Source organism: Panthera tigris, chromosome E1, assembly GCF_018350195.1.
Source record: "Panthera tigris isolate Pti1 chromosome E1, P.tigris_Pti1_mat1.1, whole genome shotgun sequence".
Taxonomy (NCBI): Eukaryota; Metazoa; Chordata; class Mammalia; order Carnivora; family Felidae; genus Panthera; species Panthera tigris.
Window position 1 is genome coordinate 14,724,757 of NC_056673.1, and position 19,245 is coordinate 14,744,001.

The following is a 19,245-nucleotide window of genomic DNA, read 5'->3' on the forward strand; positions in this document are numbered from 1 at the left end:
TAAATTTTATATATCCCTACATAAATGAAGGAAGTACAGGAAGAAGGCACAGCAAGGCACTCTCGATGGTTGTCAAAGCTAATGGGGTTGTGATGATTTTTCTTCCTTTTTTACTTCCCCACTTTCCACATTTTCCACAGTTGGCAAGTATTATTTTTAAATTAAAATAAATGACGAAGAGTGGCTTAAAAAAAAAAAAAAGAACCTTATGGGGCACCTGGGTGGCTCAGTCGGTTGAGCACCCAACTTTGGCTCAGGCTGTGATCTCAGGGTTCGTGAGTTCAAGCCCCACATCGGGCTTGCGGCTGTCAGCACAGAGCCTGCTTCGGGTCCTCTGTCCCCCTTTCTCTCTGTCCCTCCCCCACTCACATTCTGTCCATCTCAAAAAAAAAAAAAAAAAAAAAAAACCATAAAAAAGAAAACCCAAAAACTTAGGACGCCTGGGTGCCTCAGTCGGTTAAGCATCCAACTTCGGCTCAGGTCATGATCTCGCAGTCTGTGAGTTCAAGCCCCGCATCGGGCTCTGTGCTGACAGCTCAGAGCCTGGAGCCTGCTTCCGATTCTATGTCTCCCTCTCTGCCCCTCCCCCACTTGTGCTCTGTCTCTCAAAAATGAATAAATGTTAAAAAAAAACCAACCAATTTATGGGGAAAAATAGTTCCTGGGGACCACACCAGGAAGCCTGTGCCGCTTCTACCTGGGTCAAAGCTCCCTGGCCTGGGGTTAGAGGCTGAAATGTGTAAGTGGCCAGCTGGAGGTAGGCCCCTGGAGAAAGTGCGGGACTCAAGACAGCAGGGAGGAGGCAAGTCAAGGCCTGGTACCTGAGATTCTTAGCTAGACTCTGCAAGGTGTCTTTTTTTTTTCCTCTATGATGTATTTCTTTTATTAAATATTAAATGCATGCATCAAAATATAGTATGTTTAAGGTATAGAGGATAAGAAAACTAACATCCCTGAGTCTACTGCTCAGATTAAGACACAGAACACCACAAATACACTTGAAGCATTCCCTGCAGGGTGTCTTAAGTGGCCGATCAGGAGGCACTCTGCAGAGGGGTCAAAAGGGAAAAGCCTGTGAGGCAAGGCCTGAAATGCCCCATAAACTCATTTATCCTCTTAGGTATGAGGCGCCTGGGAGCCTATGGCTGCTAAAACTTATTGTATATCTACATCTACCCAAAATAAAGCTGCTTCAGCTAACGAAAGCACCTGGTTTCTTTGGCTTTTGGCTAGATTTACATCAGCTAAATCATGCATTCGTTCACTTTCCAGACACATATGGATGAGTTCCATGTACCAGTTGGGCACCCCAGCAGTGCCACACCTCCAGTGCTGGAGGCAGGTGACTTTAAGACACTGGTGAGTGCCTTGAAAGGAGGCAGCACTGAGGAGGGTGGAGGGTCTAAGGAGGCTTCCTGGAAGAGGTCCCGTGTGAGCCAAGTCATGTGTGTGACAGGTACACAAGTTAGACTTCTTTGGTTGCAAGCAAGAGAAATCTAGTCTGACTGATTAAGCAAAAGAGGAACCCATTGGAAGGTGTTTTGGGGCTGTAATTGAAAACCCACCTCAAAACGGCTAAAACAAGGGGCACCTGGATGGCTCTGTCCATTGAGCTTCTGACTTCGGCTCATGGTTCGTGAGTTAGAGCCCCACACCGGGCTTGCTGCTGTCAGCGCAGAGCCTGCTTTGGATCCCCTGTCTCCCTCTTTCTCTGTCCTTTCTATCTCTCTCTCAAAAATAAATAAACAGGGGCGCCTGGGTGGCTCAGTCGGTTAAGCGTCCGACTTCAGCTCAGGTCACCATCTCACGGTCCGTGAGTTCGAGCCCCGTGTCGGGCTCTGGGCTGATGGCCCAGAGCCTGGAGCCTGCTTCCGATTCTGTGTCTCCCTCTCTCTCTGCTCCTCCCCCGTTCATGCTCTGTCTCTCTCTGTCTCAAAAATAAATAAACGTTAAAAAAAAAAATTAAAAAAAAATAAACATTAAAATTTAAAAAATGACTAAAACAAGATTTATTATGTCCTATCAGAAGTTTGGAGGGGCTCCTGGGTTGAGCGTCTGACTCTTGGTTTCTGCTCAGGTCAGATCTCACACTTCATGAGATCGAGCACCGCAGCTGTCCAGCTATGCACTGACAACGCGGAGCCTAAGCTTGGGATGTTCTCTCTTCTCTCTCTCTGCCCCTCGCCCAGCTCATGCTCTTCCTCTCTCTCAAAATAAATAAATAGACTTAAACAAAAAAATTTTTAATTAAAGAAAATGGTTGGAAATCCCAGTATTGGTTGACTCATTGACTTAAGAAAGTCATTACGATTCAGGTTCTCTCCACCTTTTTGCTCCGTAGTCTTTGGTAAACTGGTTTGGTCTTTAGGTAGTCCCCTCATGGCCGAGAGATAGCGTGTCAGCACCAGGCATTTCACCCACTCACACTCAGAGGCAGGGAAGAGAACGCCCCTTCCTCGTGTCCCTTCTCAAGAAGAAAAAGACACGCACACACCCCTCCTCCCCAAATCCTTCAGTTGACTTTCTTTGTGTCTCATTGGTCAGAATGGAGTCACATGCTCCTATCTCAACCAATCACTGACAATGGAGTAGCCTAATAAAGTAGACTCCCTCCCTCCATACCCAGCTCCTCTAGAGTATATGGCTACCTGGTAGCTGAATGAAATCTGGATCCCGATAGCCAAGAAGAGGGATGTTAGGTGGACCACTGCAGAAAGAAAATGGGACCCAAAGAAGAAGCTGAACAACCCAGGTCTGGGAAGGGCAAGAACCAGGGTGGCTCTGGAAGTCTTGGTGGAAAAACTATTAGGCAGTGTCCTCCGGATGGACCCACCTGGGTGAAACAGCTCAAGCTGAGTCACTTGGCTTCAAGTTCGGGTTGAAATTCCTAGAAGACAGTCTAATTTGTCTGAGCCTGGCCGCTTGACTGAATCCTGAATCACTTGCAGTGGGGAAGGGATGGTCCCCCAAGGGAACTTGGGGAGCTGCTTCCCCAAGAAGGCAGGGAGAGGGGAGCAGAAAGCCCCTGAGCTGAGATGAGGGGGCAGAGCGGGAATGAGAGGAGCAGAGCCAGACCATGGATGGACTTGTAAGCCATGCTCAGCTGGAGGGACCTCACATCAGTGAGGATTCTTATTTGCAAGCAACAGACATCCAGCCTTGACTAATTTAAATAAAAATCCCATCTATTTAAAAGTAACCCACAGACTCTCCCAGAGGGTTGGGGACTCCACAGACAGGAGCAACGCCCCAAACAAAGACAGACACCTCCAGCTTGTATTTCCAATATTCCTATCATAGCCGCTGCCCCACTGGCTCTGTCATTGCCACTGCCTCTGTCCTTGTAGGTCCATGCTTATTTGCATCGCTAACTCCCACTTCAAAGTCTGGGTTACTGGCCTTGCCCAATCTTCCAGGAAGGATGGGAAAGTGAGGACTTGACCTTTCCAGCTTCCACAGGGAGGGAAGGACTCATTTATATAAATTGGGAGATCTCCCAAATTCAGGAAGAGGCTTAAGCAGTTGGGTGGCCAAGAGGAGTGACAGATGTCCACAACATACTATCCTGAAGGCACCTGGGGGAAGACTGCCAGCTCCTGGGAACCAGGAACTGGGTCTTTTGTCCCCAGTGCCCTCCTGGCATGCTGCCTGGCCCGTAGGAAGGGGTGGAGTGAATGTTTGCTGAACTAATGCATGGTCTGTCAGCCAGGGAGTGACGTGAGCAGACTTCATCAGAGGAGCCAATCGCCCCCAAGTCCAGCAGGAGGTGAGGGGGACTTGGGCTGAGGCCAGGGGAGCGGGCACTGGAGAGCTGTGTTTGCAAACACCTACCTCCTCGTCCCCCACGAACCTCTCATGTGACTGGGGGAGCTTGATTTCCCACCAAATGGAATCCTGCCTCCTTCTGACTTCTTTCTCTTCAAAATCCCACCCTCCTCCCTACCTTCGCTCTCAGCTAATGACTCCCTTTTACTTCAGGGAGAAAAGAAACCTGGGAGGCTAACTCCATCATCTTGTCATTTGAACATATGGGATTCCCTCCTGTTGCGTCCTGAGAGGTAGTCCTTCAGCGCTGCTCTGGGTCTGTTGCTTTGGCCCCCTCACTCCTATTGCCTCAGTTTTTGTTCCTCTCTCTCCTCCTGAATCATGCCTACAAGCATGCAAACAGGCTCTAGTTTCTTCTCTCTTCAAAAAACAAACACCTGGGGCACCTGGGTGGCTCAGTCTGTTGAGCATCCGACTTTGGCTCAGGTCATGATCTTATGGTTTGTCGGTTCGAGCCCTGCGTCAGGCTCTGCTGAGTCTGCTTGGGATTCTCTCTCCCTCTCTCTCTCTCTCTCTCTCTCTGCCCCTCCCTCCCCCTCATTCAAAATAAACAATAAGTTTTAGGGGCACCTGGGTGGTTCAGTCAGCTGGGCGTCAGACTTTGGGTCAGGTCATGATCGCACCATTTGTGAGTTTGAGCCCCACGTCGGGTTCTCTGCTGTCAGCACAGAGCCTGCTTCTGATTCTCTCTCCGCAACCCCCCCGCCCCTCCCCCACTCATGCTCCCCCCTCCCCCGCCAAATCAATAAACTTTAAACAACAACAACTTCCCAGGACCCCACGCCCCTCCAGGTGCTGCCCTGTTTCTCTGCCCCCTTCATAGCCAAGTTTCTGAATGAGTGGCCTCTGGGTGCTCCCTGACATCCCCACCCCACCCCAGTATTCTTCCCTATCCATCTGAGGACAGGCTGGGCCATGTGACTGACGTGAGTAGGAGTGCTATGTCCTGCTTGAAACCAAACGCAGTAGTTGGCCATGTCCTCTGTCCCCTCTGCCACGAGATAGGCAGGGTTCTGGGCAGAGGATGTGTTCTCTGCCCAGATCCCTGAGCAGAACCCCTGCTGTCCCACCTGAGCCAGAAACCAGCCTCTGTTGTGAGCCACTGAGACCCTCCCCCCAAAGGCCTCTTGTGTCCTAACTTGTCCTGACTGACACGGTGCAGTCTCCCCACAGATTCCTCCCACTCTAGTATGTACTCTGTCCCGAACTTTCTCCCAGAAAGGAACTTTCTGGCATTACCAATCACCCCCATGTTGCCAGAGGACCGCACCTCTCTGTCCTCACGTAAACACTCACAGCCTTCCTCTCAGCAGAGGCCACCTTTCTTCTTGAAACACTCTCGGCTTCGGTCACACCGCATGCCCCGGCTTTCCTTTGACGCCACGGGCCATGCCTTCTTTACATTCTAGAACCGTGTTCCCGGAGGCCTCCATCCTGTATCTCCTCTCTTGACTCTCACAGGTGACCTCATCCATTCCCACAGATTTGAATACAATGTCTAGGCCCATGAGTCCCAAGAGTGCTTCTCGCCTCTGGGCTCCAGTTGGACATCCAGCTGCCACCAGCTGAATGTCTCTGGAAGTCTCCTCAGACTTTGTGTATCCTCAATGGAGCTCCTGTTGGCCCCTACCCCTGCTTTCCCAGGCTCCTCCAGTCTCACTGTACCCTCATCCTCTGGAACCACTTACTGTCCCTCACACTGGTCCCCCTGTGTGTCCGGCCAGTTCTGCATCCTAGACATTTCTCCTTCTGTCCACTGCTCTCTGACTCCATGGCCTCGCCCCCTTCAGGCCCCCCACATCTCTCACGGATGACAACCGCAGGCTTCTCTGCCCCTCCTCTGGCTCCCCTCTAATCCATGCTCCAACAGCAGCCCCCCCCACCCCGCCCAAGTTCTATCATATTGCTCCCACTTCAGGCTCTTCGGTGGCTGCTTGCCACACCCAGAATTAGACCCAAACTCTTCAACTGAAGCTTTCAAGGCCCTCCAAAGCCTGCCTGTTGCCTTTCTAACGGCATCTCCTGCCCTTCCCTTCTTCTCTCATCTATACCAAGTTTGGTCCTGTCCCAGGGCCTTTGCACCTGCTGTTCCCTCTGTTCTTTGGCTCCTTCGTTTCCTTTAGGTTTCAGCTCAGGTGTCCCTGCTCAGGGAGGCCCTTCATGAGCACACAAGCGAATGTCAGCCTCCTCCCCTCCCATTTGTCTCCGTCTTAACTCCCTCATTGTGTCCACAGTGTCAACTACCCTTTGTCCGTTTGGGCTTGTCTGTTTCCTTTTGCTTAATCATCTCCCAGCTAGAACGTGTAGGTTCCGTGTATGTTCCGTGAGGGAAAGGGCTGGATCCTACTATTGCAGCACCAAGCACAGAGCTGTTGTCAAATGAATGAAGGAGTCAGGGGACAGATCCAGAACAGGGTGATCCACAGCCCGGATGTGAGTTCTGAATGCCTTTCTTTCACTGCCAGCGAGGAAAGGGTGGCTGTTCTGGGAACTAGGAACGAGGGCTCCTGGAAGAGACTTCTGCACCTGCTTTGCAAAGGCTGGGTCCCATCTCCTGTTTTGTGTCACCCAGTGCCAGGGCCTTCAGGATTTGGTAGATCCCCACCCCTACTCTCTCTCCCTCACCTCCCTTCAGTGTCCCCCAGGCAGGCAATAGACACTTGCCCCTGGGGACAGTCCCATCCCCACAGAAGTTCACCTGCCCCACCAAATACACCTAAGATACCACTCCAGTTTCGGTGAGCCTGTCTGGTGCAGGTGGGTCCACAGTTTGCTGTGGTTTGGGAGGGAAGGAAGGTAGCCTCCAGGGTTTGGAGGGAGGAGGCACGACGCAGACCCTTCTCAAAACCTCCTGGGAAAAGCTGGCTCTCAGAGGCCCTTGGCCTTCTGCCTTGAGCTGCCACTGCCCAGATTCTGGGGCTCCCAAACTGAGGAGCAAATCTGAGTAACAGAGGACACATGTTATGAGCCCCAGAGGGACTTCCCGAGGTAAAGGCAGAACCCACATACCCTGGGCATTCTGCACAGAGCTGGCAGCTCCAGCTGGGGAGGGATGGGCTGGGAGAAAGGCCAAAGTAGAGGGGTCAAGATCCCATCCCCACCCGCTGTGTCCTGGGGACAGCCAAGGCCTGGCAGGGAACTTGAACCTGGGTCTGAGCCTCGACCCGGTGTCCCATCTCGCAGGTCCCTCTGCCAGGCTTCTGGGGCCCGAGAGCACCAGGGTGGGTGTGGTGAAGGCCAGAGTCCGCTGGGGGTTGGGGAGAGCACACAGTCCTCCCCCTCACAAATGCCTCCTCTACAGCTCGCCCTGGGCTACAGTTCAGGGGCACAGCCTACCCGAGTGTTTCCAACACCCAATAAAGCAGGTGCTCTGCCTCCCAGTTCCTGGACTAAGAAACTGAGGCTTTGGAAGCTTAGTGACCTGTCCGAGGTGGCCCAGCTGAAATGTCTCTCGGTGGGGCTGCTCCCAAGGCCAGGCAGTACCAGGGTACCCCCCCCCAGGGAAGCACCCCACATCGAGAAGGTGGCAAACACAGCAAGGCAAAGATGGGGAGCCTGGTTGCTCCAGTGAGGCCTCCTGAGAGCGCGGCAGCCCAGTTAGCGTGGCATCCCAGCCAGACCTGTGCAGGGGGCTAGCCACGGCAGATGGAAGCCAAGTACTGTTCCAGTAAGGGGCCTCCCGCTTCCCAGCCAGGAGTGATCCCAGAGTAAGGATGTAATACAGCACGTCAGGAGGAGAGCGGGAGCTAAAGGCAAAGCAAGAGTGAGTGCCGAGATAAGACGGGGATATCACAGACCCGGGCCCTCTCTCTGGGCCGGAGCTCAGGGATGCCGCAGGATGAAAGGGCCCAGGCTGCCAGCCCGTTGGTGGCGTCCAGAGACAAACATATGCTTGCATACACACATGCGCCTACGCAGATGCTGTGAACACGTGCACACCTGGCCGTGTACACACACTGGTAAACGCACAGAAGCACACATGTGCATAGGCGTGCTCAGACCCACGTGCACACATGTACGCATGCTCTGTCTAGGCCCAGGACTGCCTCCGGGGCTGCAGGCACTAGACCTGAGGTGTGGGTGTGGGTGCCTGGAGAACATTCCTGCTTCATGCCTGCCTGCTTGTCCCCTCCCCTGCCTGTGCCCAGAGATTTTTTTTTTGTGGGGGGGGCGGGGGGGTGGTGCAATTTGGCCCTAGATAGGGTGACTGACTTGTGCTGGTTTGTTTGGGACTTTACGGTTTTAGCACTGAAAATCCGGAGTCCTGGGCAAAGCCGCATTGATCACCTGCCCCACGTGTTGGACAGGCCTGATGTGTATGTGCCCCTGCAGAGTGCTCCCCACCATCTGTCCCCTTGTGATCGCCCAGGGGCCCTCCAGAGAAAGCCAAGACCCAACCTATTCTTATTAGAGACCTCAGTACTAATGAGAACCACTATGTTTATTGAGCACCTACTATGAGCCAGGCCCTTGGCCTAGGGTTTTCTTCTTCTTCTTTTTTTTAATGTTTACTGATTTTTGAGAGAGAGAGAAGGACGGCAGAGAGAGAGGGAGATACAGAATCCAAAGGAGGCTCCAGGCTCTGAGCTGTCAGCACAGAGTCCTACATGGGGCTTGAACTCACAGATGGTGAGATCCTGACCTGAGCGAACTCTGACGCCCAACTGACTGAGCCACCCAGGAGCCCCGTAGGGTTTTCTTCTTAAAAGAAACACATAGCAGGGCTCCTGGGTGGTTCAGTTGGCTAAGCATCCGACTTTGGCTCGGGTCATGATCTCAAGGTCTGTGGGTTCAAGCCCTGTATCAGGCTCTGTGCTGACAGCTCAAAGCCTGGAGCCTGTTTCAGATTCTATGTCTCCCCCTCTCTCTCTCTGCCCCTCCCCTGCTCACTCTCTGTCTCTCTCAAAAATAAATAAGTAAATTAATAAATAAACAAACATACATGAAAGAAAGAAAGAAAGAAAGAAAGAAAGAAAGAAAGAAAGAAAAACATGACTGTTCTAGGCACCGTTTTAGGCCCTAGGGCACAGCAGGGAACATACCAGACAAAATCACTGTCAGTGGGAGGGGACAGAAAAGGAACAAGAGAAATAAATAAATGATGTACTTTATTAGAAGAGCATAAATGTTAGGGAGGAAAATTAAACTGAAGGAGACCATTTAAAATAGGCTGCTGGGGATGTGCCTGGGTGGCTTAGTCAGTTGAGCAATCCACTTGATTTCACCTTGGGTGGTGATCCCAGGGTCGTGGGATCAAGCCCCGTATTGGGCTCCAGGCTGAGCATGGAACCTTCTTGGGATTCTCTCTCTTCCTCTCTCTCTCTCTCTCTCCCTCTACCCTTCTCCCCCTCTCCCCAGCTTGTGGTGTCTCTCTCTAAAAAAATGTAAAAAATAAATAAGACAGGCTGCTAAGGAAGGCCTGACCGAGAAAGTGACTCTGTGAGAGACCCCAATGTTGGGGTGAGGGCAGGGGCCCCACGGGTATCCTGGAGCATGGGCAGTGCTCCAGAAGGAGAGAGCAGCAAAAGGCTGGAGGCAGGACGCGCCCAGCACGTGAAAAGAGGGAGAAGAAAAGGCTGGGGGAGGGAGGAGAGGTGGCGGCCAGGGCCCCAGTGAGGACTAGAAGGTCTTACTGAGCACGATGGGGCCAAGGGGGTTTGATCAGAGGCGCCACGTGCTCTGACTCAGACTTCCGCTGCTGTGTCAGTGGAGATGTAGGGGCAGGGGTGGGAGCCCGGGGACCACGCAGGAGACTATGGCGATGGGCCAGGCAAGAGATGATGGCGGCCCAGGCTGGGGTGGTGGCCGGGAGACGAGGGTGGGTTCTGGGTATGTCCTGAAGCTGAGCCCACAGGGCTCCCGGCAGACTGGGTATGAGGTGAGAGAGAGGAGTCGGCGTGACTCTGAGGTTCTCGTCCGAGCTGCCAGAATGAAGGAGCCGCCTTCACCTGAGACGGAGAAGATGCGCGTGGAGGAGGCCTGGGGGGCCGGGGAACGGCGGCTCACCTTCGGACAGATTGCGTGGGATGGACGGAGAGATGGGGAGGCAGGTGGATTACAGGCATCTGCAGCAGGGGCCGTGGAGGGAAGCCCTGCTCTGCCCAGGCTGGCTGCCTCGTCTCCCGGGCCGGGCCGGGCGGGGGCGCTATAGGAAGTGGCCTGCACTTGGGTGCGGCATGCAGGGACAGTGCCAAGTGGCCTGGGGCGCCAGTCGCTCTGTGAGCACAGCCAGCCTGGCCCTAGGCTGTTATCTGACCGGCAGAGCCATTTGGTTAGCATCGATTGGCTTAGAGAGGAGCAGCTGGCAAGGCCCGGGCAGGAGGGAGGGGATGCCTGGCCCTGTGCAGAGGGAGGGCGGGCTGCGGAGCCGGAAGGATGGGCCACATGGCTGACAAGTCTCTGAGGCTCAGAGAGCCCCTAGGGACCTGCCTGGGGGCCTTGGGGGGATTCCAGTCCATGGGGCTGTCCCTGCGGGGGTGTCGACAGAGGTGGCCGCTTTGGTGCCAGCAGGTTGCAGACTCAGGTCAGGGGGAGGTCTGATGAGGTCTGACTCAAGTCAGATGAGGCTGCCCTGCCTGCCCCATGCAACTTGGAGCTCCTGGATTTGAGGTCAGGGGCGTGAGTCCTGCTCTACCACCTCTTCGCCAGCTGTGTGGCCTTGGCCAGCGGGCCACTTCTCTGCGGGTGCCTCATTTCCTCTGCAGTGGTGTGGTAGTATGGGGCTTCCATGTAAAGAACCTGGTGCATGTTTAGGAGTGGGTCCTCATTGGTTAGCTCCCTTCCTGGGGGGAAGCTGAGGACCCCTGCCATTCTAGACATTTCTAGACATCTGGCGTGGGACGGGAGCAGGGGTCCTGTCAGTGCTGGTTCCAGTGGGGACCTCTCTGGCCTCCCCAGGCCTGGGTTTCCCCAGCCTAGGCTGGTGTTACAGCTTCTTTGGGATCTCTGGCTACTTGGGGGCTGATTGAGGGTGACTGGGGTAAGATGTGGGCACACTGCCTGTTTCCATACCTCAGTGCCTTTGTACACACTGTGCCTTCTTCCTGTTATGCCCTTCCCACCCACCCCGCTAGGTCCAGCCCCACAGGGACATGCATAAGCACATCTGGGGCTGCCGAATAGACTGGGTGAGGTGCTGACCATGCTCAGGCCACTCACCCGCTGCCCAGCGGGTGAAGGGTTTTGGGGTTTGCAGGAAGGAGAACTTGTAAACAATAGAATCTCTACTGTGTATCCTCTATACTGGCAGGGGAGCAGAGGGCTTAGTGGAGGAGGTGGTGTAGGGGCGGCAGGGACGTTCCCTGAGCTTCTTACACACACACACACACACACACACACACACCCGTTAGCACCTGCTCTGGGCCCCGGCACCTGGTCAGACTGCCAGGTATTGTGAGACCTCCTATCTGCTAATGAACCCAGGAGGACTCACCCCGGCTCATCCCTGGGCTCCTCCTTGCCCTATCACATTGGACATTCCAGGACTTGAGGCAAATATTGAATGGAGGAAGGAGTGAATGAGGCAGAGGAGCCTCAGGTGAGCTCAGATGTGGGGGGGGGGAGGGGGGGGCGGGCAGGAGCTTTGGGAGTCCGGGTGCATGCCCCTGGAGGAGAGCTGAAGGAGGAGAGCCTGAGGAAGGGGGAGCCCAGCCTGGCTTTCTTCAGCCCCCTCAGGCAGAGCAACCCCTGCCGCACCCAGGAGGGGGCTGAGGAAGCAGATGGGAGGGGGCGCAAGGCTCCTCCTCAGACACTTACATGGCTGCTAATTTGCAGTCTTAAAATGCACGGCAAAGGCACCGGCCTCGGTGTTAGTACATTAATCAGGCAATCAGTGGGTTGGGGCTCCCACCAGCACATGGAGGGGGCACAGGAGAAGCTGTAGCTCCTGCCTGGAAAGAAACCCAGCAGGGTGATGATCCAGACCCGGGGCACCTGCCGCCTCAGGCAAGGGTGCCAGAAGTGGGTGAGCTTGTCTGGGAGGGCTAGTCTGGGGCCTTGGAGATGTGACCAGCTTCCGGGGGAGAAGCAGACTCAGCTGAGACCCACCCCAGCACCCAGTGGAAGGGGGCAGGGGTAGTGCAAGGGCAGCTTCCCTGGCCTGGGTCCCTGGCATCTGGGCAGTATTGAAGGACGGAGAGCAGCTCCAAGCGTTGGCCGGGGCCCCTGCCTCCTTCTGGGACCCTCTGGGAGGAAGGGAATGGGTGGCTCCTGCCCTGGGTCCTGCATTTACCCAACACACCTACCAAAGTGTGTTCACAAGCTGGCCGTTCTGCCCCGGCCTGGATTTTTGGGCATTTGGCTTTTCCCCGAAATGGGGATCTCCGCCTGGTTTCCCTGTACCCCAACATTCCCTGGGGCACCTGTCTAAGGAAAGGGTGTGGCTCTACATGGGGTTCCCCAGCTTTTCTGGGGACATTTGAGAGAACCCCAGCCCAGGGCCTCACAGAGACATAGCCACAACAGCAGGGAGAAGGGTCGTCTGCCCCCATCAGGTCAGGGGGCAGGAGAACCCCCTACGACCACACAGTAATTCTGAGGATCAGAGCATCGCGAGCAGAAGCACTTTGTAAACTTCATAAGCTGCACAAATGTTGAGTGGTATTAGTGCTGAGCCTGCCACAGCTTATCCCTGCCCCCACAGTGAGTGTCCCTCTGCTGCCAGACTTCAGGAAAAGCCTCTTTCTTTGCAGTCCCACCCCCCGCCCCCAGGGTCTGGTGTGGCAGTGTGTGTCCCACAACCACAGGTGCATGGCCGTGGCCTGGTCCCTTTCAGCACAGTGAGCACTGTGATCGCCCCACCGAGCGGCAAGGCAGGGGCCACTTCCCTGGGGCAGGGTCCCTGGGAGACAGCAGCCTGGCCAGGGGTAAGGAGTGCGAGCTGAGAGTAGGGAAAGGGAGTGTCAGTCTCTGTGGAAGGTGCAGACAGTGTGAGTTGGGCCTTCATCCCAGCCCTGGCTTTCGGTGGCTCGAGGCATCGGGCAGGCTCCCCGAGAGTCAGCTGAAGCTTGGGGTCCAGGCTCCTGTCCCCTCACACTCTTGCTTCCCCCTGCGGGGCTGGGACCCCCCCTGTTAGACCGAGGTGGGGAGTGGGGGGGCCTGGAGGTCAGACCCGAGCCTCCACGTGGGGCAGGCTAGCATAGCGATCATCTCCTACCCACGTTACAGAGAGGGAAACTGAGGCTGCGGAGGCACCAGCCTCAGGCTTAGCCTGCAGGCTGTGCAATGGTCGTGGTGACTGAAGACACTGCAGGAGCCACATGGAGCGCAGGAGCCCAGCCCAGGAAGGTTCCTCACAGCTGCACTGCCACCGCCACCACTGCCACCGAGGTCATAATTGCTCTGAAATCGCAACCGAACCCAATTATGCAAAAACAAAATTATATGCGATGATTTTTATGTTGGAAACGTTTGGTGGAAGCCGGGTGATTACAGGGGGACGGGAAGCAGCTGCCACTCTCTGGGAGCCCATAACTCCCAACAGCTGGGAACTGTCACTTATTTACGATGCCATTTCTGCCAGGAACGAGGGGGTGGTGGCTAGGCCTGCCTGAGCCTGACCATCAGACTAGGGCAGCAGCAGGGCCTCAGAGCCTGGCCCAGTGGCCCCTGTGAGGCTGGGAGTGGGGCGGGTCTGAGATCGGCTGGGAGGGCAGGTTCTTTCTACATGCTCTGGGCATCGCTGATGGCAGCGAGACTCGGCTGAGCTGCCGGCAGCCCTGACCTCTCCCCAGAGGCCCGGCTGGCCAAGCTGGAAGGGACGGGCAAGAGGCCAACCCAGGCGGGGATGAGGTGGCTGCCGGGCCCTGCAGGGTGGGGCTCTACCAGCCTGGAGCCTGTCTTTCCCACGCCGGCGCGCCTGCCGGGCAGCCTGGGGCAGCTGCGACCCTGGAAAAAGGCAGGTAATGATGATCGTCCATAATGAGGCTGCTCCGATAATGAGCACGGGGCTATTATCCGACCACAGGCTGGACACATCCGAAAATAAATTATTTTAAGGATCCATTAACGAATGCCTAATTAATGCCCAATTAGAGGGAAGCTACAGAGGAAATGCTCGGGACAGTCGAGAGGCGAGGCCTGGTTTGCAGCCACAGCCTGGGAGTTTAGGTGGGGAGAGGGGAGAGGCCAGAAGGTGGACCTGATGGGGGGCAGCAGATAGCTCCTGGCGGGGGGTGGGGGGGGTGCAGAGCCTGGCCACCATGATGCCTCCCCCAGTCCACACACATGGGTCCTCTTAGTACATCCTCATGGCGCTGGAGGGGACAACTAGTATTATTTAGAAACTGAGGCCCAGAGAGTTTGTCACATATTTGAGGATGCGGGAGGCATGGTAAATGAGACCTCTTTTGAGATGAACTTTGGTATCGTGCATGCATGCTTGCCTTGTTATTGAGAATAAATACAGAGACTCCTCAGGCCTCCGTATGTTCACTTTGCTAGACCCGGAGTCTGCCCCACTATCTGTTCATGTGGATAACAGCGAGTGAGTGACAGAGCTGGAACAGGAACCAGAGGCTGGCTTCTGTGGCCTGGGGTTGTGACCCCCGCCCCCCACCCCCCGCAGGGCTGACAGAGCCTGAGGGGGCAGGACTAAGGATGGCGGGCAGCCCAGGCTGGGGAATAGAACCCCCAGTACAGGTGCAGGGCCCAAGTGTTATCTCACGCCAGGTGCGGGCCTGGCTTGGGCTTGAGCCCTGCCTTCCTCCCATCTGGAGCCTCCCCCAGTGGACTGCCGTCCCAGACTGCCGAGTTCGGCGCAGGCCAGGCCAGAGCCTGGCCTGGGAGGGTGGCACACCCACCAGCCCCGCACCCCGTCTGTCCCCCGCGTCCCCCGGCCGACCCTGACCTGGCTGTGCTCTGTCTCCCCGCCAGGGTGCTGTGTGGAACTGTTGCTGCTGCTGCTAGCCGGGGAGCTGCCCCTGGGCGGCGGCTGCCCGCGGGACTGCGTGTGCTACCCGGCACCCATGACGGTCAGCTGCCAGGCGCACAACTTTGCCGCCATCCCCGAGGGCATCCCGGAGGATAGCGAACGCATCTTCCTGCAGAACAATCGCATCACCCTCCTCCAGCAGGGCCACTTCAGCCCCGCTATGGTCACCCTGTGGATCTACTCCAACAACATCACCTACATTGACCCCAACACCTTCGAGGGCTTCGTGCACCTGGAGGAGCTGGACCTTGGCGACAACCGGCAGCTGCGGACGCTGGCCCCGGAGACCTTCCAGGGCCTGGTGAAGCTCCACGCCCTCTACCTCTATAAGTGCGGGCTCAGTGCCCTGCCGGCAGGCATATTCAGCGGCCTGCACAGCCTGCAGTACCTCTACCTGCAGGACAATCACATCGAGTACCTCCAGGACGACATCTTCGTGGACCTGGTCAACCTCAGCCACCTGTTTCTCCACGGCAACAAGCTGTGGAGCCTGGGCCAGGACACCTTCCGGGGGCTGGTGAACCTGGACCGGCTCCTGCTGCACGAGAACCAGCTGCGGTGGGTCCACCACAAGGCTTTCCACGACCTCCGCAGGCTGACCACCCTCTTTCTCTTCAACAACAGTCTCTCCGAGCTGCAGGGCGACTGCTTGGCGCCCCTGGCCGCCCTGGAGTTCCTCCGCCTCAACGGGAATGCTTGGGACTGCGGCTGCCGGGCACACTCCCTGTGGGAATGGCTGCGGAGGTTCCGCGGCTCCAGCTCTGCTGTCCCCTGTGTGTCCCCCGAGTCACGGCAAGGCCAGGACCTGAAGCTGCTGAGGGCCGAGGACTTCCGGAACTGCACGGGGCCGGCGTCCCCTCACCAGATCAAGTCACACACGCTCACCACCACCGACAGGGCCGCCCGCAAGGAACACTACCCGCCCCACGGCCCCGCCAGGGACAAGGGCCACCCGCACGGCCATCTGCCGGGCTCCCGGCCGGGCTACAGGAAGCCCGGCAAGAACTGCACCAGCCACAGGAATCGCAACCAGGTGTCCAAGGCAGGCGCCGGGAAGCAGACCCCCGAGCTGCAGGACTACGCCCCCGACTACCAGCACAAGTTCAGCTTTGACATCATGCCCACGGCGCGGCCCAAGCGGAAGGGCAAGTGTGCCCGCAGGACCCCCATCCGTGCCCCCAGCGGGGTGCAGCAGGCCTCCTCGGGCCGTGCCCTGGGAGCCTCGCTCCTGGCCTGGATACTGGGGCTGGTGGTCACTCTCCGCTGAGGACCTGAGGCCCCAGCACCCAGCACTGCCAATGTCCACCAAGGAACAGAATTTCTTTTCTTTTTTTTAACAAGTGGAGGATCTGCTGGGTTTCAGGCAAAGGCTGGTAAAGCCTTTGGCTGCTGTCTGGGCCCTGCCCGGTGGATTATAAACCCAAAGTGTACAGCCCCAAGTGGGAAGGGATTGGCGCATCACACCCTGCTGTCCCGGCCAGGCCCTGCCGAGCACCCATGGACAGCACCCATCCAGCAAGGCGGTTAAAGCACGCAAAGCGAATCCTTCATTAGCAACCATGGGACGGTGCCCCACAGGAGCTGGGCTCTGTGGAATCCCGGTCATTGGAGAGGTCTGAAGGGCCCCCCGCCACTCCTGGAGGAAGCAGGACTCAGGAGAACAGACGAGGCTCACCCAAGAGGCTGGGTCCACCAGCCACCTGGGAGCACAGGAGCAGGTGGCATTTTGGCTCTTGCCTGAGGCCGCGTAGTCAGCCTGCCCTAAATCCAACCCTCAGTCCCTCCCTCGGGGGTAAGGCCTCATTCCTGACGTCTCAGGCTACCCTGGCAGACCCAGGCCTAGCTGCTGGGCTCCAAGAACCAATTACCAAAGGAAAGATCATCAGAGGCTGAAATTTAGAACTGCGTCAAGTGCAGTGAGGCTCTCACAGGAGGTGCAGTTTTATAACTACGTCCACTTATATATACACACTCTCTACATATATATACACACAAATGCACAGCCCCGCCCCCCGCCCCACTCCCCTACCAGACTGTATGTCTTCTCATGTTTATAAACTATACGGAAAACTATTATCTGTTGAACTAAGGATTGTATTGGCGATTTCTAGCAAGAAAAGAGTCACAGGATTTTTTGTCTAGAATCCCAACCTGGCAACAACAGTCACCGTGTAACCTGGGCTTGCCAGGGCCTAGGGCAAAGGGTCAGTGGGAGGGGTCAGGGAGAAGGGGAGGCAGCAAGAATCACTTCAGGGGACCAATCTTCTTAGATGTTCAGAGCATCACCTTGTTTTTATATGCAACACAAGTCCGGCTGCCGCCCCAGAGCATCCCATAACCCCCACCGTACTAGCTAGCTGTTGTCGTCAGGGCGAGAAGTGAGAAGCAGCTCATTGGACATCAGGGAGCCAGGCCCGGGGGCCGGGCTTGACGGAGAAGGGGAAGGAAGGGACTTTGGGTCTCTTTTGCTGACGGGCAGGAAGCATCCACAGTGTTAGCCCAACAGGCTGGACAGTGTCGTCAGCCTAGCGTTTTGCCAGCAACGGTCTGGACAGGCCAGGGATACTCTGGGCATGAGCCCAGGCCTCCAACATGGCTCAGCTGCTGAATTTTTCCTTGAGGCTCTTTGATGGCCATCCCAGCAAGGGTCCTGTATAGGTGGCAGGAGGGAAAGCATCAGGTGGCCTTAGCAGAAGGGGGACAAGAGGGCATTTCAAGAACCATCTCAGGCACTTCTGCATAACGGAGGCCCCATCCCTCCTGGCCCTTCTGAAGATGCCCAGAGACGGGCAGAGGTTGGGGGGGGGCCAGACTCAGGGGTCAGGAATGGGGACGTGCAGGGAGTGGAGCAGGCAAGCCCAAATAGGGGACAGTGGCTCTGGTCAAGTCTGGCCACGCTGCCGGCCAGGGCCCCTGGAGACACAATCTCCTTTGAGCTTTCCACAAACCTGAATTCCCCACCAGAAAGGATGTGTGTGAGGAACAAGAAACACTGAATCCAATTAAGAGAGAAAAATAATAATAATAAAATTTCTCTTGGACAAGAACCCTGTTTCTCATTTCCTAACCCTGCATTCCTGAAATGGTGGCAGATCCCAGATTTTGGTGGGGTGGGCGAGGCTGGCCGGGCACAGCACGTTTGTTGGTGGGAGGAGCCGTGTGGGGCAGGGGCACACTGACTCACTGGGATGCACACGTGCACACGCGTGCGAGCGCACACACACACACACACACACACACACGCTTGTTCTCTGTTCCATGGTCCTTCCCTCGCCCTCACAGACATGACTCACTTCCTACACTCTGGCTGCGCTGGGTCAGCCCAATCTCTGTGGCTCTCCCTGGAGCAGGCAGGTCCTGGATCCTTCCTGGCCTGTGCCCAAGAGCCTCACCTGCGGCACCTGAGCTGTTGACTGTTCGGGGGCTCAGGAGTGCCTGGAAGGGAGCTGCCAGTTCCCGGGGCCCACTGGGGTTTCCAGGAGGCTAGGGACCAACCCAGACGGCAGCAGACAGGGTCTGGAGGCTGTCCCTGCCTCTCTTGCTTCAGAGAAAGGAGGCAGTTCTCCAGATAAAGAGGGGAGGGCTGTGTTTTCAGGCCTGGCTGAACAAATCTTCCTCAGTCCAAAGCTGGAAACATGCACTAAAGGGAGTTCGGTGACGGCAGAACAAATCGTCCGCTCTCTGGTGGCCTGCCTGCTCTTACCCAGGCCGGTGTCAGGGCCCAGCTGTCCCTTGGAACCCGAGGATGTTGTTATTTCGTTGACTTCATTTCCAACTTTAGACAGCAAGGCCCTCAGTGGGAAAATCGAGTCCGAGCACTTTATTAATTTTTTTTTTCAAGACTTAGTCCTGTAATATGAAAGCGAAATGTCAGTACGAGAAATGCTAATGTTTTTTAAATGATCCACTTCTGTCAAGTGCAGCACGGTCTCTGGTTGCCGACTGTTGTTAGAAGCAAGGCAGAGGGGCCCAGGACGCCAGGTACATTTTTAGCAGCTTTCTCCTCTAAGAGGTAGAGGGAATCAAAGCAGCTCTATCGTGGATGACATCACTTGTCACTCAGAGGCTCACACGTTACGCAGTTACGATGACACCATTGCCCAGAGCGCCAGAGAAAGTTGACAAGCCAAGGGCTAGATGCAGCGTCCCTCCTGGGTGGTTCAGGGAAGGGCGACGTGCGTTCTTGCCCCTGGGAATCCTGTCCTCCTCCGAGGGGCTGAGGCCACCCCTCCTTCGTTCCCCATGGGGCCAGCCCCTCCGCCATCTTCGCTCAGCACATTCCCTGCGCCCTGGGAGAGAGCCATCTCCCCTCCTCCCTCTCTCCCCTCCTGCCACACAGTCCTCCACTTTAGGGGGTGGCCTGGGAGAGGGGCTGGGTGGCCACTGGTGGTCTCAGTGGCTCTGCTTAGAAGCTCTTCCCTTGACCCCAGAGCTCAGTTGGCTCCTTACCTTTCATTCAACAAGTGCTGATCAAGGGCCTACATGTGCCA

At 56.1% G+C, this 19,245-nt stretch overlaps 1 protein-coding gene across 1 annotated transcript in view; it reads left to right on the forward strand.

Moving 5' to 3' along the window:
• Nucleotides 1–17,758, forward strand: part of RTN4RL1 (reticulon 4 receptor like 1) — a 72,160-nt gene extending 54,402 nt beyond the window's left edge. Inside the window, exon 6 of the mRNA XM_042967239.1 lies at nt 14,698–17,758. Within this exon, the coding sequence (XP_042823173.1) occupies nt 14,698–16,022 (1,325 nt within the window). The 3' untranslated portion in view covers nt 16,023–17,758. The remainder of the gene's footprint in view (nt 1–14,697) is intronic.
• The last annotated feature ends 1,487 nt before the right edge of the window (nt 17,759–19,245 follow it).